General features: G+C 40.5%; 2 protein-coding genes across 2 annotated transcripts; both read right to left on the bottom strand.

Moving 5' to 3' along the window:
- Positions 1–2,241: 2,241 nt before the first annotated feature.
- LOC121941667 (nucleoredoxin-like protein 1) lies at positions 2,242–3,391 on the bottom strand. Its single transcript, XM_042484493.1, has 3 exons — positions 3,156–3,391; positions 2,708–2,797; positions 2,242–2,578 (listed from the first exon to the last, which is right to left on the bottom strand). Exons 1-3 carry the CDS (start codon positions 3,389–3,391, stop codon positions 2,242–2,244), a joined length of 663 nt encoding a protein of 220 aa, XP_042340427.1.
- A 3,147-nt stretch (positions 3,392–6,538) lies between these two features.
- On the bottom strand, positions 6,539–7,505 carry LOC121941742 (nucleoredoxin-like protein 1). The gene is made up of 3 exons (XM_042484605.1): positions 7,270–7,505; positions 7,076–7,165; positions 6,539–6,920 (listed from the first exon to the last, which is right to left on the bottom strand). Exons 1-3 carry the CDS (start codon positions 7,503–7,505, stop codon positions 6,539–6,541), a joined length of 708 nt encoding a protein of 235 aa, XP_042340539.1.
- Between the last annotated feature and the right edge of the window lie 5,410 nt (positions 7,506–12,915).

Raw genomic sequence — 12,915 nt, forward strand, 5'->3', positions numbered from 1 at the left:
ACTGTTAATTTCAGTTTATGTTTACTTCATATGTAATTGTTAAATATACTTACATTTTACTTAATATTGTGAAGTTATTGCAACTAAAAGGGTTTTTGGAAGTTTTAGCAATACAGTAAATCAAGTATACTGTGATTTGAATCTATATTCTGCTAGTTGCAACCTAGTCAGTTATATTTGTATTTTCTTAAACATGTTAAGAAAACAGAACCTGCAGATCTCCTAACTACACCATTGGTAAAATCCTCTTTGTGATGACCAAGTTAAGTCAGACTAACTTGATTTATTGAAATTGCCAACACACGAATGAGGTTGTTCACTTGTCATTTTTAAGTTGCAACAACTTCACAAAATTTGGCAAGTTTCAAGGACACTTAACACTCAGATGTAAAGTAAATTATGATTCATAGTTATATTGACTTTCCTTTCTTGAGGCAAATGGTTTCTAAGATTATTTTAAGTAAGATCAACTTTTCAGATTTTACAGTTCACCTGCTCCTGCCATTACTCCTTCAATGCAAAAAAAAGGCCCTCCAATTGCTTTTTGTATTTGCATTTCAAGAGTGATAGTGAAGGCTCAGGTCACTCAGAGGATGAAGGACTGATGGGAGATAACCTCCCATCTCCCCTCTAATCTATCCACATCCTGACTGATGTGAAGCATCATTCGTGCAATTTACATGTGTGAGGAAGTGTGCAAAGGCTAAACACAGTCCATGGCGTGAAAGAGGATGAGTCATGTCAAAGGAAATCACTGATTATGTAGAAAAAGACAGTTTTTCCATAATTTCACTTGACTGCCTTTGAATGGCTCTGATTGCTTCTTGTGTGGCCTGTAAAGAGGAGCTAGACTTCATAAACACTTGAAGCACAACAGTCACTAACAAAATTATTTTAATGGCTCTGAATAATTCATTGATTTCAGCGTGATGTGTTTTGATTGGATTGTGCAAATTATCATGAAAGAGAAAAAAGAAAAGAGAGAGCATTGCACTACAGAGCTGTAGTGTTCAAAATGGGGGAATGGTTAGAATAATCTGCGGGGTGCAATAAAACAAGCCATAATGGTAAGACTTGGCTCAGGCCTGATCTTGGCTTGACTGTGTACTTGGCAGCTTTCAAAGATATTAAAGACAGCCAATTCTAAGGGGAGGTCAGCATTGGTTAGCAGTATCCAATGTTCCTTTAGATAGTGTTTTACATTACTTTTTATTGGTTGTTGGCATTTCCACACCCACTTATATGGCGATATGTTTGCAGTAAGACCTCAGACGTTGGCTCTGATATAGAAAAGCAAATGTAGTAACAGTAGCATCAGTTTGACATTTATACCTCTACCATAACATGAGCTATGTCTATTTTCAAACAAAATGGTTTTGTTTGGTGAAAGGTTCAGTTCACCCCCTAAACAAAAATACATAGTCTTGCTCTTACCTCTCATGCTATTCATCAATCTAGACTGTTTTGGTTTGTGTTGCTGAGTGCTGGAAATATCGTCTGCAGGGATGTCTGCCTTCTCTCCAGTATAATGGAAGTAGAAGGCACTCAGCTTGTGGTGCTCAAAGTGCCGAAAAATAAATTTGAAAAACTCAACAGCAATGTCTCTGTACAGAAATTAGGACTCTGTTACTTGGGTTAATCAACAGACCTTGTTGTGAGCAGTTTCATGTAGGAACTGTTCTTTTTACACCTGCAAATGTATTATCACGCAGAACAAAGTGTTTCTCTACACATGGACGAGAGGCACCTGCTTGTAACAGCATGAGATATAAACTTTAATAGTGTCCTCTTTGGTTGAGCTGTAATCTTAGTTAGCTCAGGTGAGCTAGCAATAAATGCATGTTTCCTTCTGCACAATGATACGGTTGGCGGGTGAAGTTCAGTAGATAGAAAACAGTTTTCTACATGAAACGGATAAATGGATTATCTTGAGTAACCGGGTCATGATTTCTGGAAAGAGACGTTGCTGTTGAGTTGTTCAGATGTTTCTACTTCTATTGAACTGGAAAGAAGGCAGACATCTCCATGACAGACATCTCCAACAATTCACCAACTCACACCAAAACAATCTAGACTGATAAATAGCACTGGAGTGTACTATCCCTTTAGATAAAGCTTTCTCATTGGCAGCATCAGTAATAAACTTTGTCACAAAACTTTAAATTACTAAACATGGAAACTTTTGGAGAAACCCAACAGTCTTGTCCTCTTGTCCTCTTGTCCTCTTGTTCTTGACCTCCATCACCATGACGGCCCTCCTCCATCCCCTCCCGCATCTTCCTCCTCACCTGCACCCCACCCCCTGCCCTTCTTCTTCTTCTTTTTCTTTTTCTCATCCTCCACCTTGTACTTCAGTCTTCTCACAGGGTCACTAAAGCTACGCATGGACTTCCCCTCAAAGTCCTCGCTGATCATAAAGTTCCTGTCGATGAGCTCTGCTGCTTCCTGCCAGTTGCGGTAGCAGCCCGGGCCGAGGCAGAGTATTTCCTGCACTGCATTAGGGATGAGGATGGAGCAGTCGGGACGCAGCACCACCACTGTGGGCAGCTCCTCCACATTAAACATGGCCTCCAGCTCCCTGTGGACACACGCACACACTGGCACACACATTGGCATACAGCTAATGGGTTTATACAGCAAGGTATATTTACATTACAATCATCCACCAGCAGGTTGTGCACACAACTAAATGGCCAAACCCACGCACCTCCTGTAGGGGTCCTCGTAGGCCAGGAACAGGCACTTCTTGGGCAGCTCTTTGAGGAAGCTTTCTTGCTGTTCCTCTGACTGGTCCAAACTGACGGATGAATGAAAAAGGAAGATGCTGTGAGATACAGACAGAAAGACTCCAAGTCTGGAAAATCTATCCAAATGTTTGCTTGTGTATTCCTACCTTATTTGGGTATTAAAAAAGAGGAATAAATGACTATAACTGAGAAAGACATGAACTATGAAAACCAGATTTTCTTATGCTTTGCAATAAATACAGTGGGATTCATATATGTATAAGGTTAGATGTATATATGTATTGTATGCAGGTATGTGCACAGAGAAGATGTACACGTAGATTCAAATTTAAGTAGGAGTAGATATACGGTTGGGAATATGCCAGTTTGATCAACACCTTAATGTGTGTCTCTGTGTGTATGTTGTACCTGATGTACAGCAGAACAAGCTGAGCAGCGCGGTCCACATAAAATTCATCTGTCAATCTTTTAAAGAAGTCGGCGAGCGTGGGAGCAAACTGCTGGCAGCTCTCACAAGCAGCAGATGCAAAGAAGAGCATCAGGATGCGATTCTGCAGACGCATAACTATCTCTCGCTGAGTGTCCAGCTCATCCTGGTCTTTGTTGTTCTTCACCAGGACCCGATCAACAAACAGGTCCACCATGATGTCACAGGAGGGAGGACTAGGGAGGTAAAGGGAGGGATGGTAAAACTATTTATATAAATAGATTTAACTTTGAAATCATGGACAATATATAGTGAAAGGAAATAAACGTAACCGGATACTTGTGAGGATTTTCACATGTATGTATACCAGTGGCAAACATTAAAAAAGCACAGCCATAACACACATGGGGATATATGAAAGAGTTAGATATTTGATTATTTTGCATACTGTATAATTTGATGTCTCTGCTCTATAAATTAGACTGTATGTTTCCACTCAGTCCAACTACAGACTTCCCATTAATCATAAGAGCCCATCTCGCTTACTGTTAAACCGGATAATCCTCACAGTTGCTTACCTCTCACGAACAGGTACTACTGTATCTCCCCTTCAGGCCGCAAATCAAGAAAAAAGCCTTCAAAATATTATTTTTTTCCTGTCTTTTCAACTCCTCACGGGGTCGCACTTGAATCAGTCCCTATCCTGTCAGTTTATACCACGTTCGTTCACTGACTGTGTCTCCTTCACCTTGACGGAAGTAGCTGCTCACTCCTTTCTTCCTTTGTGTCTCTGCGCTCCACCTCCCCTCTTCTGTCTGGGAGGGAGGGATTGAAAGACAAGGTGACAGAGGGACAAGAGACATGAAGTGCTCACTGTGGCTGTGTGTTTGAAGGCAGTGACTGAGCCGGAAAGCATAAAAATTGCAGAATGAGACATGCTTGAAAAAAATAAAAGGACCTTAATGAAGTGATGTGAGACCTTTATTATTCACTAACTAATGGAGGAGCAGTACCACAGGGAATGTGGGCTGATGATAGTTTGATTCACTCCACAGGGAGCAGCATGATATAGCCATGAGGCCACAGCAGGCACACACACACACACACACACACACACACACACACACACACACACACACACAGACAAACACACACACACACACAGTTTGTGTTAGCAGACTCGACACTTTATTGTTTTTGGACATCAATACAACATATATATATGTATATATATATATACATATATATATTTAATAACAAAATATGGCTTGTCTCCTGAGATAAACTTTATTTGACATGACAAAATAATGCTAAAAATAAATTACATACACACAGTGCTTGACAAAATGTTCATTTGAATTTTAAGATACCAGCAGGCGCCAGCGCCTAAATTTAGTTTAGAGCTGCAAACAATTTTTTGGCCACTTGGGGGTGTAAAAGCTTCAAAAAGACAGAGCCATCATATATTATCACTTTTGCTAGCAAATGCTTGTTTTTTAAACATCCAGGAGACTTTGAAGTCATGTTTCTGGACACCTGATCAATGCAAGTCAAATATTCACTCTGCTTTGAGCTTTGGTTCAGCCGATACCAACTCATGAGAAAAACATGGGTCTGCAGCTGCAAGATATTTGTCTTTCTTCATCATTCACTAAAGGCTCAGACATACTTTCTGTGTTAGTGTCTGCTGTGGTCATCCGGCTGGGAGGTGAGCTTACCATCCTCTTACTGCGATCATGTTTTCACCCCATTATCAGTATGATCATGGGGTGAAAGTGAAACCGCTGGGTTCACATTAAATGTTTGTCAAATATCCCACCCGAAACTAATTTCATTGAAGTGTGGCAGTTGCAGTTTGCTTGTATGCAGTGGACTGCATTGGAGCATGTACACTCAGTGCTTGTTATGTGTACAGTCCACATGGCAGGCCAGGATTGCAGCTCAGCCTTGTTTCCATTTTTTTCCCAGTGGCCACCTGCGGTATTGCAGCAAAAGATCCCCTGTGGCCCAAAAAGCATTTTCCCCAGAGACCACATTTATAAAAGAGATGTCAGGACACTTCGAACTGCCAATGAGGTCAATTATGACTCTTGCTGTTACGAATTTTTCATCTGTGATGGTTTAATATTTGTTTTCTCGAGCCAATAAAAATGATTTAAAAATCTGTGGTGTCATCATAATATAAAGTCTTTGAGCCAAGTGGAAACTCGTGGTCAGGGCCAGCGGGAGCAAAACTAATGCATTTTCACTGGGCCAGACACTCCCGAAGTAAACCTGGAAGCTAGAAACTTTTTTGGCATATGCACCAGGAGAGCAATTTGTCTGAATAGGTGCCACACACATTTTTATACCACGTAGACACAAAAAACTGGGCTGCATGTGGACATCTACCTGGGGGTCAGTGCAGACATTTGCGGACATTGGTGGATGACGGCATGGACCATTGCAGTCACGCAGACCCGGAAACTATGAATTGTCCTTAGCCTTGTCTGTCTGCCATTTGTTACAGGGCAGGTACTGAACAATTTCTTGATCATTTGCTGCATATGTTTTGCTGAAAAGAGCTGCCTGAAGATGGAAATGGAATGAGTGTAACTTGAATTACTTGGCCAAAAGCAATAAGCTAAAAGGGTAAAAAAAAAAAAAAAAAAAGAGCTGCACGATGGAGTCTCTCACCAAGTCTGTCACCAAGGGTAAGCCCTCTGTGGCTACAATGACTACATGTAGTCATTTGCTTGACTATAAATATAGAAAAATTGATTTGTGGAGCCTTAAATCTGAATTCTGGGGCTTGTTGCCTACAGTATATTAGCAGATATGATCTGAGACATAAACTGTAGGCTACTGTACGTGTTTATGCATGTTTCTGTCTTTGAAAAAAATGACATTTGCTCTAATGATTGAAAACTTAGCTTCTCATACTTACGCCTATTTAACTTCAATCATTAACCCACAAAGTCATAAGACTGGACTGGATCATAGCTTGGAAATAATAATAAAAAATAGCTAGTGGTTGGAAGTAGAAACAGTAGTAGAATATTTCTTAAGAAAGAGCAACTCATTCTTATTTCATTCCTTTTGAGTTCTGTGCAACTTGTGCAGAGAAGCACAGCTATGCCAGTACATGCCAGAGGAGCTCTTTTCAGTGTGCATTTTTTTGAAATTCTACTGCACATGCCATTGCAGACTGAGAAAATATTTCTGAGTGTTTCTTGAGAAGCCTGTAAAGTGGCTGCAGTATCAGTAACACATGATGAAGTATTTACTTGAAGACTTAAGACAACCAACACAAAGACTCTGCCTGTTTAAAAAATATTCATATACTGAATCTGTGTGTTATTTTTCTCTCTTTGATCCTTTCTCTTCATCTTTTCCTCCATATTCCTTTATCTCCCTCCTTTCTGTTTCCATCAAATGTGCCATCTTTCTCGTCGTCCTCCTCCTCCTCATATGCACCTTTGCCCTTCCCCCACAATTTCCACCATCTCTTTTTCCTCTTGTCGTCCTCCGTCTTGTACTTGAGTCTCCTCACGGGGTCAGTGGCGGTGCGCATGTTTAGGTTCTCGAACTGCTCGTTAAGCATGAAGCTCCTCTCGATGACCTCAGCCGATTCCTGCCAGTCTCGGAAACAGTCGCAGCCGTAACGACAGATGTCCTGCACGCCGTTTGGAGAGAGGACGGAGCCGTCGGGACGAAGGACCACAACTGTTGGTACGTCCTTCACCTTAAACATGGCCTGCAGTTCTCTGACAAACAGGAGACAACACATGCACACAGGTGTAGCAATGCACACTTTTCATGTCTAATCAGTTATAAAGGAATGTCACAATTTGACTTTAGGCACTAAAAAAGGTTGAAAATACAAACATGTCACAAAAACAAGGGTTTTCTCTCCACCTACCTCCTGTATGGGTCGTCAAAGGCCAAAAACAGAACCCTTTTGTGCAACTCCTTGAGGACTCTCTCCTGCTGCGCCTCTGATTGGTCCAAGCTGGAGAGAGGACATTGAAATAAAATGTTATGAATGATAAAACGGTGTCAGTTCATGCATCGCAGACATGCATCAAAGAGATATAGAGAAGGGAAGATAGAGACCTGATGTAGACGAGTGCAAGCAATTTGGGGTACTCGATGTATGCTGGATCTTTCAGTCGCTTAAAAAAGTCATTCAGAACAGGCAGGAACTCCCGGCACTTTTCACACTCTGCTGATCCAAAGAACAGCAGCAGGATGCGGTTTTCGAGGATCCCGATGATCTCACGCTCTGTGTTGAGTTCATCCTGGTCCCAGTTGTTCTCGACCAGAGCTCGGTTTAGGAACAGGTCCACCATGATGAGAGAACTGGTAGCAGCCCTCTGTGGGGGTAAGTGATATACAGACATTTGTGCTACATGTGTGATCTGTATCATGGTTGGTGCAGTTCACTGCTTACATCCAAGCTGTTACTCAGAGGGAAATCATAAAGAGTTGTACTATTTTTATTTATTGTTCTTAAATTTTACATCTAGTTTTAGAATGGTTGTTTTTAACATGAGGATTCTAGATATGCATTGTTATTTTAACATATATAATTTGCTCTTTTCTGTTAAACTGCTGTGGGCTGAGATAAAAGCATTTTGTCTTTTTTTTAATGTATGTAGATACAGAAGAAAAATTACAAAAAAACTGAATCATGAGATTTACAGTGCAGCCTCAGCAGTTTAACTTTCCAGTGATTTCTCAGAATGGCTTTCAGCATCCCACAGAGTGAAGTCGATGCATACAGCTGTGATCTATATGTACTTGGGATGAGACGTGGCACTGTAGCAGAAAGAGAATGGATTTTTTTCCCCACAAAATTGTGAAAAGGCACATTCTGGCTGCATTGCATTGTGGTCTGTTTGCCCCGAAGCACTGGTTTCAAAATATAGGTATGAAATATTCATGACTAAATACTACTAAGAGTCAAAGTTCAGGTAAAACACAGTCGTAATCCCCATACAAAAACTCTGCCTCATCGGGGCTGTGCAGGTGTGGTTTGATCAAATTGGACTGTGGAGCACAAATATTTGATTTGAATGTTGCTTAACAAAATAAAGTGTAACAAGCACATTTTCATATCCAGGTGCATAAACTCAGAGTAAAAATCTGAAGGCCATTGATTTTGGGGTTTGTTGCAGTTATGTTCTGTCCCAACATACCATGACAACAAAGACACATATAGTGTATAAATAGCTGACATTTCTCCTATACTGATCCTGAAAAAAAACCTTTTTGCTTGAGCAAAACACATATTTTTTCTTTTTGCTTTTTCATTTTTTTTCTATTTAAATCTATTCAGTTCTGCACATTATCTAAAATGGTCTGAATGTGGTCACTTACTGTGACGAAGTAGTCCACAGGTTTCAGGCATAAACGGGACCTGGACATCTGACACGAGTGCAGACTGTTTAACAGTTTAATATGATTTAAATGTCTCGTTGTTTGTTCTCAAGAGATGTACCCAGGACTCATGTACTCATTACTGATACTGAGTGGATTACGTGGTGGTGAAATAAGGTAAACTGTTTGACTGGTTAAGCTATCTGTAGTGGTAAGGCAAACACTGAACCCAAGTGGGAGAAGAGGCCCAAAAATGTAAACTCATCTATATTTTAAGATGGTTCCAACATTTTGGGTGAATGTCCCCTCTAAGTGACACTGTCCATTGACTGACAGATGTTCGATTTTGTGTTGGGACATACTGGAAGACCTCCCAGTCTTTAAACTACAATAGTCTTTTTGGAAGAACGTACTGTAAATACAGCACAACAGCCCAGCCAGGATCAGCTGGCCAGGATGAATCAGCCATTTATGGGAACGTGTTTTCCAAAGAGCAGACTTATGGCTGAGAACAAAAAACACATAAGAAATAAATTCCATATATAGAAATAAAGCTCAGGCCTAACATCTCAGAAATGTGCTTTATCTGTCTCTGCCAGCCTGTATTTCACTGTCGCTGCCGTCGCTGCAGGCTGTGAATTGACAGTGATAACCTCACAAATTAGATTTGGCTCCCTGGCTCTGAGCTGTGCCAGATCTATTTGAGACTACAACTCTGGACTGAAACTTTCAAGGCTGATGTAGGAGAAATATGTTTGAAATTGAGCAGCATTGCACCTTACCTGGAGAAAAAAAAGAAGGAGGATTTACTGAAAGACTCTGAAAGGTCAGAGCTTAAATCCAACATTTAGAAAACTTATTTCACAATAATCCGGTTCGCTTTTTGAAGCCTATCGATCGCACCTGATATATACTAGTGACACTCTCCTGTTTTGTTAGTTGCAAATTTAATAGGCCATCAATCTCTGTAGGTGCCGTGGCAGCTGAATATACCACAAGTAATTTACCTCACCTTGAAACTCCTCGACTCCTACAAGGAAAGAAATATCTCCAGCTCCTCCTCTCTTTCAAGCCATTGTGTTCTTTCTGTGATTTGTCCTCTTTCTTCCTTTAAATCCTCCAAAGTTTGTTATGTTAGTGACACCTTTCAGTGCCTCCTCACCTCTCGCTCTGTAATTTCTTTACCCTGCACTCTGTGTTCAACTGAGAGAGATTACAGATAGCTGGAGGTGTGGCAGTGCTTTAATTCAGGGGCAGAGGTTGCTCCTGTGTTTGTGTATGTGTGTGTGCGTGTGTGTTTGTGCACTGCAGGCCCTAAAACTCCAGCTCAACAGTAGCAATCTTATTACTTAAAGAGAAGAAGGGAGGGTGGAAAGGAAGGATGAAGTAACGGGACAAATTGGATTGCAAAATGAGGACTGACATGCAGGTTAAACGGTGGAGAGAAAGACAGATAGGAGACAAAGACAGCAACAAGTGAAGCCTCCTCATCTGCTTCAAGCTCTCCTTCACAGCCAAACGGTGCTAGTTCTACTCTTATTAATTACTGCTGTCACTCATTTGCCCCTCTGATAATTATAACGATTCTTTTGCATCCTGTTATCAGGGGGGAGAGTTGACAGCCAGGATGCAGAGCTTCAAGGAAATGAACTGAGAAATTCGATAGTTTGAGTCGAGCCTGGTTCTAGTAAACACCAGCAGGTGCTACTGTAGAAAAGTGGCTATTGATCTGCAGAGGCACTTGCAGAAAATACCTGGGTTAATCTCACAGAGGGGTGAGGTAAATATAGAGGCGGGGGGAGACAGCGATCTAATGGGATTAGTCTGAGTCGCACAGACGTGTGCCACTGCACATGGATGCACATACACACACAAACCCAAACATACAGTGGACATGTGAGTAAAGTCACACACAGCACATGCCAAGGCTTTGTAGCCGTGACATTTAGTGGCAGGGCTTAACTGTACGGGACACAATGTCTGTCTCTGCTGGGCAAACACTTCAGATTGAACAACTATTGGATGGATTGTTGTTACATTTTTTGAAGATGTTCTTGTTCTGATGAAAATGTGACATGATCACTAAAATTCCCATTTTACTAGTACTTTGGTTTGGGATCAAAAATCTGCAAATATTATGACATTCCCATCAGCCTTAGCTGTACACTATCAATATATGCGTGGGACTCTTATCAACACCTACAATATTAGCATGTAGCATCACATGCTATCATGATGTACATTCAGTAATTTTCCACTTATCACTATTGTTATATGACATGCTATTGTTACCATTATTGCTGTGCATCTCTCCCCCTCTCTCCCTCTCTCTTCCTCCCCCTCTTTCTCTTTCCTTTTTGTCATTATTGTAATTAAACTGTTATTTACGACATCTATTGCACGTCTGTCCGTCCTGGAAGAGGGATCTCTCCCCAGTCGCTCTTCTGAGGTTTCAACCATTTTTTTCCCCATGTTTCAGGTTTTTTTGGGGGGCGTTTTTCCTTAGACGATGTGAGGGTCTAAGGACAGAGGGATGCTATAAAGCCCTCTGAGGCAAACTGTGTTTTGTGATAATGGGCTTTACAAATAAAATTGACTTGACTTAATTTGTGTGTAGTGCTAATTAGGAAATGCAATGAAATGAAGCATGTGTGATTATTACCTGTTGAAGATTGAGTTAAACAGATGAAACTAAGCCAAATGTTTGATATAATTCATAAAAGGGCCCCAGAATATACTGTATGAACTATCAAATTTCCGTGGATGGAAGTCAACATAATTACAACACCAGAGCAAGCATTATGTCATGCAGATTTCCTCGTGTTAACAGTGAAATAGCAAGAAGTACATTTTATAGAGGAATCTCCTTTTGTAACAACCTGCCCATTCATATCAAACAAAGGCCATTTTTAAAACAAAGGTTAAGGAGTTGTGGGTTGATAGTTCACCTTTGAGCAAGGTTATTTGAACCATGGGCATGGATATGCAAGGTAATGAGTAGGTTGATGACATAATCTGTTTGTTTGCACAAAATTGATGTTTTTATGTATTTTTTGCTGTTTCTACCGAGTACCACTTTGGAAATAAGTGTTTTAGTAATGCTTTTAAATGATATCCTCTTGGATTTGTTTTTACGTCATTATAGTTGTGTGAGTTTTTATGCTGTTAAATTCCAAATAAAAATCAAATCGGATCAAATCAAGCATAAGAAGAAGGTAAGCGTGGAAAATATAACTAGCCAAACATTGGCATGTTAGCATTTAGCTTAAAGCATAGCTGCACTGAAGTACAGCTTCACAGAGCTGCAAGTACAGCTTTAGATCTCTTTTGTTTGGTTCTGAGGGACAATAAAAAACTCTATATTTTCAAAATAATTATACACACAGTCCATTCTATATAGAGAAGAAGCATACACATCAGACATGTTGTAAATAAAGTCATTTTAAGTAGGGATGGAAAGCGCTGGAACTGATTCCAAATTGTCAAATAGATCGAATTAAGCTTATCAATTCCTCTGATCGACGTCGGCCTGTTTTTCTGACAGTTGTGCATTGCAACACAATAATGTCAAACCAACTGCACCGACGTTGCAGGGAACTTGCAACCAGAAAGAGTCAGAGAGCCCTCATTTACTCTTAACTTGTGAAGCATGACCCTGCCGTACTGAGATGTACAATTTTCATATTACTTGCGTCCAAATCACAAGATTTTGTCAGTGAATTGGGCAGAATTAGAGGAAGAAACAGTTCAAGGCATGGCTTAATTATATTATGAAAGTGCTCCTTGAAATGTCTGTAAAATTATCATTTCAACTAAGGGTGGAAACAGTAGAAATATGCTCTAAGATCTTTCTACACAACACAGGCTTAAATTCCAGGAATGCCATATATTCGACACTGTGCACACTGCTTCCAGCCGAGCTGCACATCTGTTACAAAGGATAAATATCTTATTATGATAACATTTGGGCCATGCAGACAGACGTAGCAGATTTTTTGTTTGATTATATAAAAAAAAAATGAATGTTGTACAAATAATCCACCTTATTCACCTCACAAAATGTTTGTGTTGGATGCAAATAATATGAAACTGTATGATTCAGAACAGCAGGTTCACACTTCACAGGTTAACAGTAAATAAACACAGTGAGAGAGGAGGAGTAATGACGGCCTGCCACAGCCCAAACTGACCATTACGTACAGGCAGAGAAAGCGAACACCAGCAGGCACTAATTAAAAGAAACATCTCAACTGGGTTGTGGGACGTTCATGTCTGGGCTGAAATGTAACTGCAGTGTGCCAAAAAAAAGGCATTGCAGAGAGTATGTTTCAGCCACTGTAGCTCTGGCTAGAAACAAACCCACAATTTGTACGATGTCAG

This window comes from Plectropomus leopardus, chromosome 4, assembly GCF_008729295.1.
Source record: "Plectropomus leopardus isolate mb chromosome 4, YSFRI_Pleo_2.0, whole genome shotgun sequence".
Classification (NCBI taxonomy): domain Eukaryota; kingdom Metazoa; phylum Chordata; class Actinopteri; order Perciformes; family Serranidae; genus Plectropomus; species Plectropomus leopardus.